Source organism: Triturus cristatus, chromosome 4_1, assembly GCF_964204655.1.
Source record: "Triturus cristatus chromosome 4_1, aTriCri1.1, whole genome shotgun sequence".
Classification (NCBI taxonomy): domain Eukaryota; kingdom Metazoa; phylum Chordata; class Amphibia; order Caudata; family Salamandridae; genus Triturus; species Triturus cristatus.
The window spans coordinates 1,258,016,051-1,258,032,452 of record NC_140585.1 but is presented as its reverse complement, the minus strand read 5'-3'; the positions used below and the strand labels follow the sequence as shown (position 1 = coordinate 1,258,032,452).

The 16,402-nt window shown below is 43.9% G+C and overlaps 2 protein-coding genes across 2 annotated transcripts; both read right to left on the bottom strand.

Moving 5' to 3' along the window:
* Window positions 1-739: 739 nt before the first annotated feature.
* Window positions 740-4,979, bottom strand: HOXC8 (homeobox C8). The gene is made up of 2 exons (XM_085654720.1): window positions 3,865-4,979; window positions 740-2,512 (listed from the first exon to the last, which is right to left on the bottom strand). Exons 1-2 carry the CDS (start codon window positions 4,301-4,303, stop codon window positions 2,217-2,219), a joined length of 735 nt encoding a protein of 244 aa, XP_085510846.1. The 5' UTR covers window positions 4,304-4,979; the 3' UTR covers window positions 740-2,216.
* A 6,402-nt stretch (window positions 4,980-11,381) lies between these two features.
* On the bottom strand, window positions 11,382-14,884 carry HOXC9 (homeobox C9). Its single transcript, XM_085654727.1, has 2 exons — window positions 14,133-14,884; window positions 11,382-12,131 (listed from the first exon to the last, which is right to left on the bottom strand). Exons 1-2 carry the CDS (start codon window positions 14,671-14,673, stop codon window positions 11,887-11,889), a joined length of 786 nt encoding a protein of 261 aa, XP_085510853.1. The 5' UTR covers window positions 14,674-14,884; the 3' UTR covers window positions 11,382-11,886.
* Between the last annotated feature and the right edge of the window lie 1,518 nt (window positions 14,885-16,402).

Genomic DNA, 16,402 nt, shown 5'->3' with positions numbered 1-16,402 from the left:
GGTTGTTGTACAAAACTGAGGTGAGGTTTCTTCAGAACGCTGCCCCGCCTTCCAAAACACACACAAAGCATATTTGGTGAATTTACTTCAATTTCTAAGACACACGATCTGATTAGAGCAGAAGCGTGGTTTGGGGACCGGGCATTGCTTTCATCACATGTATGTCCGTCAAAGGTGGCCTTTTCTGTCTGAAAAGGTTGCAGGTTTAAGACTTTGAACGCCATGGCACTCTTGCATACATACATCAGATACATTATACATTTACCAACCGCAAAATGCGTGACCTTTTCACAGAATGAAAGCACTTGCCCCCGTAGAGCTGGTTGATAACTTTGATCCTTCAAAGGCCCAGACTATTGACAGTGGAATTCACCGGGGTTCCACTTGGCGGATGGATACTTGTAAGAGGTCTCCTTTTCAGATTACTGGGGAATGAATGCTTTCTCTGCCTGTTTAAATGAAGTCAATATAGCCAGTCGGGTTACCTTTGCACTGAGTCTCAAACTGAATCGAGCTGATGACGAGAACTAGGTTAGATCGGAGTTATTTTCTCATACATTAAGAGCGCCAGGAACTATTTTTGATTTTGTTATCCACCATTGACTGTGCTTTAACTGCGCCCCTTCAACCCCACTCTTTCCTTCAGTCCAGTCCAGTTCCTTTTACTCTCGTCTTAGAACAGTTAAGGTGTCAGTACACCGTTTGTTTGATCTCTCTCACGACACAAACGAGGACGAAATTAGACCATTTTAAAAACTGTTTATTATCATTAATATTATTTACTTAGTCTCACGTATACAATACAAACCGCTGTCTCTAGAACCTAGTCCTCGAGGACAGCTGTTACATTCATCCATAGTTTGAACACGCAGAACTATGCTGTTACAGAAATAAAAAATAAAACTCGAAATAAAGGCTCCTTTTGCCTTTATTTTCAGCACATTGCTTTAAACAGTTATGGTCAAGACAAATATATAACTATACATTCAGTGCAATTTAGTCCTACACTACTTATAAGCACGATAAAAAGTAACAACATGTGCGTTCAACTAGGCAGTTTTCAGTTGTTGGGAATCTGTTTAAGGATGAAACATAAGTAAAGCTGCAGCAAACTACAACACGACTGCATTTCGCATTCTTCCCAAAGCAAAACTTCTTCAATAGGTAGTTATTTTCTTGTCTCTGTATTGGCTACTTCGTAGCTTGCATTTGGTAACACTGCTATTAGTTAAACACGGCAGGACAAGTACATTATTTTGCATTATGTAAGTGCCCATTGGTTGCTACAGATCCAGAAGCAGGTTACCTGGTAGGTAGTACAAGAACACTCTGGAGTGTTCGCACATCAACAGTAAACATAAAAACAAAGAGAATGCCTACTTGGGCAGCGCATACAATAGACAATCACACCCGCAAATTCACCGGGCTTGTTCACTCTGAGAGACATAGTGTTCATTAATGTGACAGTTGATGTTGGCTCCTCCTCTGTTAGCTTCCCTGTTTTGTCAAGTAATAGGCGAAAACGTGCAAGTTTCGTTGTAACGCTAAAAGTTATACTGACTGGATGCACGTACATACATAGGTGCGACAGACACAAGACGTTAGAATGTGTATGTATATATGGGAGAAGGGGAATCTCGATAGATTAGATGGATAGATAGATAGATAGATAGATAGATAGATAGATAGATAGATAGATAGATAGATAGATCCACTTCTCCCATTCAATCAATACTGATAGCAGGAAGCAGCTGTTGACCTCCTCCTTCTCTCACTCACCCACGAAAGAAGTGAAAGAGGTGCAACAGAATAAAAACACTGATTTGTACTTGTTTCCAATTTCTAAACATCATGTGCAACTTAGCATAGCACTTGTATTGTCTTTGTGTTCTCTCTTCTGCTGGCCTATCACTGTTGATATCGCATGCCCAATATCTCCATCGGACCCACAAATAAGCAGGTTCCTTTAATGCAGCGTGAGTCCCGGGAAACTTCATAAAAAGGATTCGACTCCCAGGAAAGGTAGTTTCTTATGACTAATTCTCCATCCTTTGAAATTAAAATGAACACAAAGAAGGAAGTCGTGGGCATGTCTCTATTTTCATTTGTCTGACGCAGTGAATGGGCCAAAAATGAAGCCACAGCAAAATAAATTTCAAAATAAAGTAGGAAATGGAGCAGGAAACAACCAGTAATACACACATAAACATACAAGACTATTCCTTGGAGTCCTCCTTCTCCTCCTCCGGATCCTTCTCCTCGTCCTCGTTCGTCTCTTCCTCGGTCTTCTCCTCGTCCCTGGCTCCCGGCAGCTTGTCCTTGTTGTTCTCCTTTTTCCACTTCATCCGCCGGTTCTGGAACCAGATTTTGACCTGCCTCTCCGTGAGCCCCAGCGCGTGGGAGACCTCGATGCGGCGCTTCCGAGTCAAGTACGGGTTGAACAGGAACTCCTTCTCCAGCTCCAGGGTCTGGTACCGGCTGTAGGTCTGTCGGCCACTGCGCCTTCCGGGAGCTGCGGGGGTACAAGAGAAACAACAGCAGGTTTTTTTTTTGTTTTGCAGTTGTTAGGTTGCTGATTGCTCTTTCTCAGCCTTCTTTTACTACAGGGTCCCCTTCCTCTCCCCAGCCGTGCACCACGACAAGTGCCCTTATAAAACTAAACAGCTTCCTTTACTGCCACACTAATCAACTTTTACCATCTTGCCCCCGTGCCTTTCATCCCTGAGGATGGAGTTGTTTGGCTCCCAGATCATTCCCTTCTGGCCTCTTCTCTCGTGCACGTTTTATTGTGTTTGTGCCTTCCCTAATCTTTCAAAAACAAAACTAGTTGAGAAGGGAAATCGAGAGGTCTCCGTGTTACGGGAAGCCCCTCACAGAGGGGAAATAAGTCTGGCATGCAAGTGTTTCTCGTGCTAACCACAGCATGCTGTTTAAAGAATGGCCAGAGCATACCTGTTTCACGTCCTAGCAAACGGGCCTCGGAAATGTAGGACTGCAGACACTTGCTAATATAGACGAATGCATAAATCTGCCCAAACTTGCAGACCATCACAAATCTGCATTTCAAAGCTTCTGTTGTGTAGAATGGCAGTGCCTTCTCGGCATTTAAAGGAAATGTCTGTCCTGACAACATGAAAACTACAATTTGGAGTCAGTCCCACAAACAGACTTAACTAGAGACTCTCTTGGAGAAAAAATATATGCGCTGGGTGAATATGTGCGTTAAAAACAGCACAAGCAAGAGGAGCCTGCCCATTCAACAGTGCCGCATTTCCTCTCCTCTAATCTCTCGGTGTTGGGGACTGAGGCCGCGGAAGCTGTGTGCAAAGTTTATCTGGTTAGTGCCTTGTAAAATGCGTTTGCATGCCCGTGACTTAGTTTGTGTAAATTACTCCAGCCCTGTCCCAATCGCGGTGAAACACCTACATCTCTCTATCACAGGGACCCCACAATAAAGGGCTCTGCCGCGTTTAAAAAAAGTAACACCAACAACAACACAGCGTGCATCACAACCAGCAATTTCCAAACAACCTCATGGGAGCTGTATCGAGTTCCTCTCCTCGAGGCAGTCATAAAAATAACTCCAACTTTATGGCAGGGAGGGCGACACGAAAAAAAAAAGTTTGAACTGAAATCACCTACATAAACTTTCTTCCGAGAAGGGGAAGGGTCGCTCCTGGTCTTGTGGAGCTGACACAGGGGCATTAGATCCTTACTCTATGGGCCCCAAGCTATTAGTTTACTTTTTCCCAAATTTAAACCCGAAAAGGATGGGTACAGCATGCAGTATCAACAGAACAACAACAACAAAAACAAGCAAGCAAGTGACATCACAAAAATCCGTGTATATTTACGTATCCTAACCGTGTGGTCTCATCCACGGGAACATGAGGCTGGGAGACGAGGTTTGATTTAAGTGGCTCTGTCCGTCGCTAGTGTTACTGTTGGAGGACGATTTACAGTCAGGGTACTGAACCACGCTCGCCTCTTGCTGGCCACCATAAAGGGACTGCCGCGGAAGTGCCTCGTAGCCATAGAACTTGGAAGCGTCCCCGTGGCAGGTCAGGGCGCAGGGGTTCTGCTGATAGCCCGTGTTGGAGATGCTCGAGGTGGTCCCATGATGGAAGAAGTCCTGCACGTGGTGGGACGGATGCTGGAAGCCCGGGCCCCCCGTGCCCGGGCCGTACACCAGGGCATGGCTCCTGCTAACACCCTGGGGGAAGCGGCAGTCGTAGTACGTGGGTTCCAGGGACTCGCCGCCTTTGTACTTGGAGAAGAGTGGATTCACAAAGTAGGAGCTCATGGCTGCAGCATGGACAGTGCGACCTGCCTCTCTCGCTCTCTCCGTCCCCCTCCCAAACCGAAACAGCAACTGAGCAGGGAGAAAAGCACGGAAAATGATGAAAAAACACCCACAGGCTTTTAATTCGAGAAGACCAGTGGTTTCTGCCCCCGGCTGTTATTGAAAGTCCTTCAGTGCTGGTCTGTCTGTACCACGGCAGGATGTGAGCAGCCCCTCTTCACAGATGTATCATGGTGGCCGAGAGTGTAGGGCTCTTTAAAAAATTCTCAGTGCTGCCTCTTGGCTGCGCTTGTATCAGTCGGTAGGTAGAGCTGTGCTTCAGTTTCCCTTTTACTGCTCCTTGCCTGAGCACCACAGGCAAATTCCTCAAAATCCCGGCGGTGAGGCGCCTTCACACGCTATTGGCGCTGCCTGCCAATAACCCTGCAGCAGGACGAAGCAGCGAGAGAAATGACAAGGGGCTTTGGGGGGGTTGGGGGGGGGGTGAAGGGAAGGGGACGTAGGAAACCAACCACCAGGATAAAAAAAAAAAACATAAATGAATGAGGGTGGGTTATGAAAGGTGCGCATTAATATCTTTAAGGTGCTTTTTTTCTGCTCGCTCGCTCGCGCTCTCTCTCTCCTATTCAGCCTCTTCACTGCGCGGAGAGGGATACATGCGCTGTGAGGTCAGCTTAGGTAACCTCGGCAGGTATAAAAATGAAACCTTCCTATGGGGTCGTGATGCACAAAGTATTGATTGATATCGGTCGTTAAGTGCCCCTCCCACCTCCCCGTCTGTATTTATTTATTTCGGAGAATAATGCAGAATCAACAGAAGTCCTGACGTCACGTGTGTCTTCCTCTTCACACACTCCCTCTCCTCCGCCTCTCCTTTACACCACCCTCTGTAACAGGCAGCCTGCGTAGCCTTTGGCTGTAGGTGAGCTTTTTTTTAAATGGAGAAAGCACGTTTAATGTCTTCATAAACAGTAACATAGGAACATATAACAGTGTTAAAGAGGTAGAGCGAACAACGAGGAGGGACTTGTTTATTAAAAGAAACTTTACATCCCGATTCCAAGTCTTTTTTTAACAGAGAGAGACCAAGTGTTTTCAGTGTCCCTATAGGGGTGCTCTTTAATTCATTCTCTTGTGACTGTTGGCTCCTTAGGGAGTGGTTGACTTTGAGATTCACAGCAAAGCATGTATATGTTCAATAAAACGAACTTGCTTTTATTCTGCACCAGCTGGGGGAAAGTGAGGCGCAAACCCAAAAAAAGAAAAACATTCGCTTGTTGCAAAACAACCTTATTTCCATCTGGCGCGGTAGCAAATACTGCGCAGGGCCCAGACTTTGTACTTTGTGGTTTAGTAGCTCCATGCTGACACTCATTCAGCTCCTCCATTCAAAAGGCTTCCTTTTTATGACAGTACTAAAAAACTCCCATAAAATGCAACCAGCTCCAAGTCATCCTTCGGAAACGGGAAAGCACGGAACAATAAATATGCTGCTCGCTTAATGCTTAGCTTATAACAACCTACATCCCCATGTGTTCCTGAATGCGCACATTTGAGATTAGGGAAAGAACATACGTTGGATTGCAGGTTTTTTTTTTCACTCGCGTGTTCTTCCGATTCACCCCGCGCCTGCGACCACAAATGCCTTCTATGTTTGAAAGAAAAAAAACATGCATGCAACAGTAATTCAGCTGTTTGAGCTCGAGTGTGTACTCTTTGCTTCTATTTAAATGGATGGCTTCGGGTTACAAATATCAAAACAAGGCGAGGAAGATTTTTCTTCCCACTGGTTTCCATAGAGAGAAAATACTACGACATACATAGGTGCATTGTATTATCAGTTCTATGTACCTGACTTCCTACCTATTCACACACGCTTGTCTCTGTCATCTTACGTGTGTGTGTGTGTGTGTGAATGTGTGTATATATATATATTTTCATAAAAGGGCACCCTCACATGCAATCATTTCACATTTCAAGCACATATTCTACAGTATCGCTACAAGACAAGGGTCCACGTCAGGAATGCGGAAAATACTGTTACATTTCGAGATTAGTTTAACATTATTTAGTTTGTGTACAGTGCTGCGTTGGTATGAATTTTGGAACTTATGTGTGTGAGAAATATATTTGACTGAAATTGATTTAATCGTCTTGACATTGTTTGCAGAGAGGGTTGTTTCCATAGTGTGTAGTTTCCACTGTGCTGTTTTTTGAAACATAACCGCATTGCCTACTACTTCCACATTCCAGCTTTAAACCAATCCCTGATAATAGCGATCGGTTTTCTCTCATACATTTCTCCTTTGTAGCTATTTTTAAATAGTCATCCTATTGCTATATGCCACTGGAACTTACTTTCATTTTTATCGCGTGTGTGTGTGTGGTGTGTGTGTGTGTGTGTGTGTGTGTGTGTGTGTGTGTGTAGTTTAACGATGCAATGGAGAAGAAAAATGCAATTTTTAAAATTTCTCCTCACAATCGGGCATAAACAATCTGTGACTATTTATATATTCCATTTATCTCACTGACCTACCAGGTAAGTGTTTGAGTGTGGTAACACAATAGCGTTGTATGAATATTAACCGGCGTAAGTATTATCTCACGTTGCTTACAAATTATTTCGCCTTCCAGGTTAATTAAAAAAAATACACCTAAATGGGCCGTACTTTTGTAAGCTACATTCAAGGCACAATATCTAAGTAAAAAAAATATGTTCACTAAATTGTCAAATACAAACTGTATTCTCGTTTTACATGTTGGTGTATATGACGTGTGTAAATATGTGTGTGTGTATTATATTTTCTTAAAGTATGCATGTATTGAGGTGGGCGCAGTGCTCCCATTAGATGCTCTCATCAGACAATTTCGCTTGGATTTACATCTTTATTAATCATGTCATTGAATTCGTACTTACTCTTTCTCACAAGTGTGTCCATCTTTCTGTCGCCACGCACACACACAAAGACACACACACACACACACACACACGCCCCTTTATGTGCTTTGTGTGATTAGCTCTTTTTTGGCCTACCTTCCCCACTTATGCTTCCGAACTACTCCCTCAAACGTTTCTCCTAAACTAACTAACCTTTACCTTATAGTATTTTAAAGTAGTTGGAGGCGGAGGCCAAGCTTCTATAGCGAAGCACATAACCATATCGTGGTTTCCCCTCCACTCAATTTCAATAGAATAGATCACATTACGTTTTCTGAGCCAACTACTGTTGCAATTGTACACTTTCTTTTCCCTGCCTTCTTTTACATTCTCATAGACACGGAAAAGAACTCTTAATAGATGAAATATGCTGTAAATATGCATTGTGAGTTCCGTTTAAACACCACTGTGAAGGCCTGTAGGTGTAATAGACTTCTGTGCAAATTAATGGACAAACCTGCTTGTAACATTGAACAACAGCGCCATCTTGCGTCGCTTTTTTGCCCAGCACCTTGAACCTACAATATATTTCCTGACAAAACAGGAGAGTGGAAACTTAACAGGAATTGTAATAAAAATAAAATATCACAATATAAACAAGGTGTTTTAGTTTCTTCACTTTACAAATTTTTATGCCACGTCTCTACGTATTTTTTAACCTGTTGGCTAATGTTTTATCTTCTCTGTTTGCAGTGACTGCCGTAGCTAAATTGTGTTAACCGTCCGACATCCATTGCCGCGCTCCATTAAATAATGCAATTCAATGTACACTTTATGTATTACTTTATATTGACAGATATGCGATATTAATTATGCAGTAGTTTTTTCAGCTTACCTGCCTCTGTCTGTATATCTATTTTATGTGACAATTAAATATTTTTGATAGATTCATATTAATGCCGTTGACTATTAATGTGTGTGCTTGAAATATTATTTAGTGTAGAGAAATGTGCATGCCTTGGTTTCGAAGAATTTCAAAGCAGTGAACATTTGTTTAACATCTTCTACAAATGACGCACATGTATTCATACTGTGACAACCAGACAACAAAAATGCAAAGAAACATACTAGATGAAATGTAGTGAAACAAGGATGCCATTGGGTTGACCCAATGTCTATATAAATATTGGTGGTTTACAATAAAGATTTACCGATCTCTGTGAACTTGTACTTTTTCCAAATGTTGAATTTTAAATATTTGTCTGTGTACTTGATTAGTAGTTCTACGGTAAACGTCGAAGATGCTAGTTTTTGTATTGTTTTATTTTTGTTTTTAAAATGTTGGCAAGCATTAGCTCCTAATTTCACGTGTCTCACTCCACTCTTAATTTTAGGCCTTTTTTGTCGAGAATTTAGTTTTGCTACTGTTGCTAGTGCTAGACGAAACATTCCAGAAATCCGCTTTCAAAGGGAAGCGCCTCCGCTTTATTTAAACCATAAAACAATTAACGCCAGACGTCTAGCCATCCCGGGAGCCCTGTTTTTTGTTCTTGCCTTTTAGGACAACAGCAGTGGGACAAACAGAGCTGTAAAAGGCAGCATTTTTGTTGCGGAAGTGCACCTACGGACTGCTTTCAGTCGGGCAGGAATCCATCCTGTTCGCTGTTTTGTGACGGGCAATAAAAGGCAGTCTTCCTGAAGCAATTTAAAGAAGAAAAAAAAGAAAAGTACGCCGACAAAAGGCTTAAACGCACTACTGTAACGAAATATTTAACTATATTCCATACAAATATTTAGGTGGCGTATTGGCACTTTCCCATCGGAGAAAAGTTGCTTCGGTTTTTGTGTCTTGGGATGACTTGCTTGATTTGTTTTTATGTCTGCTTGCTTCCCCTTCCTTTGAAAGAGGGTCCCATCTCTTCATGGGACACTTCACTGATTAATCTATTGTCCGGGCTCTGCCAAACAACCGTCCCTCTGGGCCACATCACTACTCCCTTCCACCACTCAGCCGTGGTATAGACCTCGGCGTGTAATACGGTGTTTTACACATTTCGTGAAACGTTCATTTACATCCAGGCAGCAACATTTGAAAAACAAAACTGAAACAATAACAGCAACGCTGCAATTGTTATGTAACTGTGTCAACCGAAGACACATCGACAAATGTTACCAAATGTAGGTACACTTTGCCTAAAGTCGAGTTTTTCAATGCGGCCTTAATTCCGTCAAGTGTGGATAAAGGGCATCTTAATGCGTGTTACCTCTGGGCAAGGAATCATGTTTGGCGAACAGCGTTTGGACGATTAAGACAAGTCCTGGCTTTTTCATGTCGAAGCACATTCGCGTTTACCGTGTGTCTGCGGCGTTTAATGCACCTGTTTTAGTAAGTGAGGGATGTACTGAATGTCGCTGTATATACCTCTCAGGCCGCCACCTACGATGGAATGCTGTAACGTCCTATATTTGATATTTCTAAATACTTATACACACAGAACCTCTCACGCACATATGTGTAGTCGTTTAGGCCACTACAGGACGCACTCGGCTGTAAATAGCACTTGGTCACACACGTATGCACTCGATTCGGGTGCACTTACATGCATCAATCAAACTTCAGCGCAAATAGTACATGCAAAGAATTATGTATCGAAAACATGTATTTGTCTTTGTGCTCATGTTGTAAGCCAGCCACAAGCTTCTCGCCCTCGCACACATTATAATTCGCAGTGTCACAAAGCCTGCCTCTTGCCACGCGGCCCTGTCACGGCACACTCTAAGATATAAATAAAGATAGGCATTATGTTCTGAGGCTGCTGCACACTATACATCGCTTGCTTTAGGTAACCTCTTAAAAGCTGCCCATTTGCTAAGGGCAATATCCATTTGAGAATTAAATGCAAAGAGCTTTGGAGGCCAAAGCAAAGTTTAATCATGTCCAGATTCGCATTTCAGCGTGCAGGGGGCGTCAGACCTCCTGCTCCAGGCCGTGTGTTTATCATTAGCAAAATTGAATCTCGCTGAAATCCATTTCATTAAACGCACGACCTGATGTAAACCTTTGTACCGAGGCCCTCGGTGAGACTGTGCTTTCAAGCCTTCTCCACCGAATGGCGAGTACACATGCTTACACTGTACTGGCTGGGATGGAGCACCGCTACACGCGTTGTCCCGCCATGTTGAAATTGTGAGAGCCCATATGAGCCACTAGGCTTATTTTTCAACAATCAGCGCGTGGGCTTTCCACAAAAACTGGCATCGCAGAACACAACCAGATTTCAAAGGGAAGGGTCTTTGCGATGGAGGTAGCTCACATTATTGGACACACAAACAGCCATACTCCAAAGAGACACACGAGCACATGAACTAAATCTCACAACAAATAGAGACACGCAAAATACTCGGAGATGCACGCATACACAACACACACACACGGCAAAATAGAGACACGCAAATACTTGGAGATGCACACATACACAACACACACGGCAAAATAGAGACACGCAAATACTCGGAGATGCACACATACACAACACACACGGCAAAATAGAGACACGCAAATACTCGGAGATGCACGCATACACAACACACACACATTCACACACAGGGCAACTTTAATTTGCTGTAATGTATTAAGTGGTTGGCATTAATGGCCGTCACATAGCGTAGAATACACGATTTAAATGTCTCTTCTGATCATGACAGACCAAAACGTCGAAACCCAGAAGTATCTCTTTTGGATGGGAAGAAACGATGTTGCTTTTTCCCTCCTTCCTATCAGAGACACACAGCATAGCTGTGGGTACAAACACAGAATGAGGTGGCATTTATACTTCCATGTACACTCTGTTTCGTACACTGCTATTCGATATGTATATTTATTTATCGTTAGAGAATTGATAGAAACAGCGTAGGAGGAGTACGTATAGGTGCAATGTCCATTGTCAAGGGATATTAATAATGAATTATTCACAAGTGGCAAGGTGATCAGAGCCTTCATGCCACTCTGAGACCCTTCTACCACAGGCATTCTCAGGACATCCTACAAAATGGTTTTTGTTCCTGTTCATTCTCGCAGATTTGAGCCTTATTTTCTCTATTGCCCTGCCATATTGAAGGATCGGATTAACAGTTTTGTCGCCTGAAAGAACAGCCAAACAAACGGGCTTAATTTAAATAAAGAGACTTCAATCATTGTTTCAGTGGTGTTAGCTATATTTACATATTTTCTACAAGCAAAACAGAATAACAATACAAGTAGGGTATTCATGTGACAAAAATGAAACAAACAAGTATTTACACGAGAACATATTTCATGGACAACAATTTCCAAAATCAAAAGACACATCCCTACTTTAATACAAAATAACCAATCACAGTCTGAAAAATAAAAAAGAAACACTGTCGCAGTATAAGTTACAAAATAAAATAAAATACTACAAAACAAATACAAACCAACAATTCAAGTACTTGTATTCTGAGGGAAATAGACGAAAACATCGTTTTTATTCATTTATTTGCTTTTCTAGAAAAGCATGTGCTCCAAAATACTGATGTGTTTAAACTAATCTAAACACGAATCCTTTACATTCAAAGTCAAAAAACGTTTTTGTCTTATCCAGAGTGGTTAACTTCAACAGTTCTTTTCTGTTCCTTTCATTGATATGCACACCGTTTATTTAAGTTTGTTTTTCTTTGAGCTTTTTCAAGGTTGTTCTTTGTCGGTTTTTTCTTTGTTCATCTTTTTCATCTTCATCCTCCGGTTCTGGAACCAGATTTTGACTTGGCGCTCCGTGAGGTTGAGGACCCTGGCTACTTCATAGCGCCGGTCTCGGGTCAGGTACATGTTAAATAAAAATTCTTTCTCCAGTTCCAGAGTCTGATATTTTGTGTAAGGACATCTTTTCTTCCTGGTGGACCGTGCGTGGATCCAATTCGCCACCGGGTTGTCTAAGTAAAAAAAAAAAAAAAAAAAGAAGAATTGAAACAAGTGAACATGTAGTCTTACTTCGGATACGCACAACTGACATGCACATGTGTAGAAACTGTTTTGAACCTGGCACTCTGGGCTGTTTATGCAATCATTTCTAAACTTTGGAGTGCTTGTAACAAAAGTTATTTTTCCTCCCATTTTCTTGCTTTCACCCCATTGCCTGCTACTGTAATTAAAACCGAGTTGGCGGTTCATGTATAGGGCCAGTAAGAGTAACTTAAGGACATAGTCATAAAAAGTCAAATATATCCATGTATACTGGGCCCATAAACGCTTTTTACAACCGCAACCCTTCGACAGGGCGTGGAGCCAGACTCCGCTTCCGAATCTCTTCTTCCCCCACTGACGGAAACAATTTAACTGCATTTTGTGTTTCCTGTCCGCCTGTTACCTCTCTCCCCACCAGTGATAACTACTCGAAGAGGTATGAACGTCTACTTTCCTTCTTGGTGTTTGAGTATGAATTTGCATCTGACCTTTCTTCCTTGGACAGAACAGCATGCTCCCCATGGTTCCTTTCCCACTGTGGATTCGAGAGGTTTGGTCTCTGTGTGTCCGGCGAAGCAGGGGCTTGAGGTGTATCATTGTGCTCACTTCTATCGTTTGTTTTAAACCGCGCAGAACTGCCCAGGGCCAAGAAACATGTTAAGTAATATTGGCTGGTAGTCCAAATAACACGTAACATGGGGTCCAGGTTACAGAGGGCCGGTTGGCATGTCCTTTCCCATATATGTACGTGGTCATGGTGTGTCTGGGGTTTTATCCCCACCACCTTGTGGGCAGATGTGTGGACGTGCACAGAGAGATAACTGTGTTGCCTAATGTGTGTGTTTAGGTGAAGGTACACAAAGATAGATATCGTATACAGTTGTGTGTGCAATGGTATATTCTCCTGTGCATGTCTGTTCAGATTTACATCCTGTGTTGATTTTTGTGACTGTGTTTACACAGGATATTTACAACTATGACGTAGCCTGTATTTTCACACACACAACGATGTGTATCGGGTGTAGTAAATAGTGCTCAGGTTTAAGAGCAAATGAGGCATTTTTAGGGCACAGCATGCACCATTGGACTCTAGTCATATGCAAGGTTACCTGGTGACTGACAGTGCTGTGTGCTATAGTGAAGTGAGACTAGCACCTGTTAGGGAAACACAATGGGCATGTGCTGTCTGCACCCGCTCACCTCTGCCAACCTCTCTCTTCATACCTGTACACCTTTAGAATCACAGCTTCCTGTGTAACTAGAGCGAGCGTGAAACGTCCCTGGGTGCTGCGTTGCACCTGGCAGCCGAGGCTGCCCATGCAGAGGAGGTGCTGGACTCAAGAACGTGCATCTTCAAGGATAAGAGCCACCGTCATGGCTGCCATGGTGGCTCCCTGCCCCATTAGTACCCCGCTCTATTTCTAGCGCAGCCGTCTTCGGGGGTGCTGCCAGCCACCCCTGAAGACGGCCTTGCAGCTGTCTCCTTGGAGGACGAACGTTTACTTTCTAAAGCACAGTATTGGAAGCCTCCGGAGACAGCCCCCTGCCCATCTTGTCCAGCTCTCTCAGCCCCCCTTCCACATGCAGCCACAGCCTGGGGTATATTCTCGGAGAGCGTGCCCACTCTGGACGCCTTGTACATACTCGAAACGCAGAGCATATAGAGCTGGACGCTTGTGTACACAAAAGCGTCCGAGTGAGCTTTCTGCAGCACAATAAAGCCTGCACGCACATTTTAGCCTCCAAGATGCCTTCACCCTACTCTGACAATCCTGATCTGATGCTGCATCTCCTGTCTTTACAGCCTCTCTGCAGGAACAGTGCCTTTCGGAGAAGCCCTGTTAAGGGCGACTTAACAGCCCAAGGTAGTTACATTTTATTGAGGACACTTCAAGGCACGTCTATAATTCTCCCTCCATCCACCCACCACTCCCACTCCCGGTTGTAAACAGCAATAACTGCAAACTTACTGGGGTCCAGTTCCGCCTTGTCGTCTTTGTGCTTGCTGGAGCCCAGGGCTTCGGATTCCGGGGAGGGGATGATCTGCGGGGTCCTGTCGCGGAAGTCGCCGGGGGAGCCGTACATGTAATCCGGGTAGCTGCGGGGGTCGCCAGGGCCGCACTCGCCCCTCCTGCCGGGAAAGGAGTCGGGCTTGAGCCCGTAGTGCCTGCTAGTGGCCGCGAAGCCCGGGAAGGACACAGCCCCGGAGAGCGGCTCCAGCCACGAGCGCACGTACCTCGCGTCCGTGCCTATGTGCGGCTGGTGGTGGCTGTAAGGGTGGTACACCACCGACGACTGCGAGTGCACGGGAGCCCAGGAGGTGGTGAAGACAGTTGGCTTGGGGGCAAAGCTGCAGGATGGGAAATCTGCACAGTCCGGGACCAGCCCTGACGGTCTGGCGGCTGCAGGGTGAGCCCCGGTGGCCGGGAACCTGGACGCCAGCAGCTCGTCCCCCTCATGGCCGATCAGAGAGTCCACATAGTAGTTGCTGATAGGACCCGAAGCCGACATTGTGTCCCCCCTCTTTTACATTCATAAGATTATTGTATGAAGTGAATGTGTACTTTTTATCTGCTCATAGAACAATCAGGGCAGGTAATTATTTTTTCAGCATTTCCCTGCTGCCTATTGGATCTCGCCTCCCACGTGATAGTATTTACCCAAAAAAATACAGTGTGTATCAATGCGCAGGTTCTTTTTTCGCCCCCTCCCATCTACTCCTTTAATAGAGCTAGGCAGAACCGGCTTGCATAACTCTGATGGAATTACCGTGGAATATTAGTCGTGGGAGCTTCTGGGAATTATTAGAGGCAGCTAGGATGGCTTTGTCGCGGGCCTGGCTTCCCCATGGGCATGAAAAAGGCAGTGTATGGGAGAAAATCTAGGGGAAATAAGGGAGTTATGGGACGTGCAGGCAGCAAGAAGAGGGGACTACTTCTTCGCGTAATTCATCTCTGTCTGCCATTGCCTCTGCAGCTTTTTTTTTTCTCTGTGTTCATCCCTGGATACATTTAGCTTCAAAAGGAAGAAAATATATTTCTGATTTAAATAGGAAATACTTATTTCAAATTATTGCGTTTTCTTCATTTTCCCGTGATCCTATATTTATTTAGGGTTTTTATGGTGGCGATTGGAGACAGTTGGCACCCCTTCACTTTTTAAAGTAAGTTGGAAGGTGGCCCTATTAATCTAGTCATACAAACACGTGTGCGTGTAGTTGTATGTGGACGCAGAGGTACACGGACACACTCCAGAAGTTGTGCATGCATACTAATTATAGCACATTGAAGAAATACTTCCTCCCCTCCCAAAGAGCGCCGAGCGGAAAGGCAGCTCTCGCAGTCGGCAAGCGGCCGTGGGATGTTTTTATGTCCTTCAATAAATTTTTTACGAGGACCATTCGATTGTCCATAAACATGTCTTTCAGGAAACAAAAATGGAAGACCAGGGTATCCTTTGAAAAAGCTCACTTTTGGAGATGGGACACTTCCGTCCGTTCCCTCAAAAGTGTTTTTGTCGTTGTGTCTTTTCTCGTGCCATTGTGTACGTCTTAAAGTAAAGTACGGGCCTTCGTCATGTGTATTTTTTATAGTTGAAATAATACTTAGAAAATCTTCTTTTGGGACTAGAGTATGTTAAAACTGGAGAGGAAGCAGTGATGGCACTTAAAATGCAGTTTCGAGAGAAAGCCTGAAAAAATACATTGCTTGTTTTCTCTTTATTAGAAATGGATGGTGGGACCACATTATTTTGTTGTAGGTTTTATATACACAAACTCGGCCCGAAGGTATTGTAGCGCTTTACATGAGCACCAGTTACATTACACAAGGACACAATCATTTTTTTGTTTTTAGACTTTAATTTTTTAAATGTACACTTGTGTTGTGGCAGCTAGAAAGGATACGAGTGTCTAACCCTGCCTTTGAATCACTCATGAATCAGAATGGGGGTTCAGTTGGACAAACGGAGATAAATGATGCACTCAGCACGGGGCTGCACATGCAGGCTCGCACATACCCATCTACCTGGTGGACATCTGCGGCCCAAGCTAAGCACGTCATGACATTAGGTTACACACATCTTGCTCTGGGAGACTGTATTTCAATAGAACTCGTATAAATAACTCCGTGTTGTATTCAAGGAATGTGTTTTTAGTTTAAAAACAAACCTGCCTATAGTGCCGCCCCTGGTCACCATGACTACCCCTGCCTGCTTCAGCCCCTAACACCTAGCACTTCTC

Coding starts and splice junctions, on each gene's coding strand:
- HOXC8 (XM_085654720.1), bottom strand. CDS start 4,303: ATGAGCTCCTACTTTGTGAATCCACTCTTCTCCAAGTACAAAGGCGGC. Junction 2,513..3,864: donor CCCGTGGATGAGACCACACG/GTTAGGATACGT, acceptor GTACCCCCGCAG/CTCCCGGAAGGCGCAGTGGC.
- HOXC9 (XM_085654727.1), bottom strand. CDS start 14,673: ATGTCGGCTTCGGGTCCTATCAGCAACTACTATGTGGACTCTCTGATC. Junction 12,132..14,132: donor CAAGGCGGAACTGGACCCCA/GTAAGTTTGCAG, acceptor TTTTTTACTTAG/ACAACCCGGTGGCGAATTGG.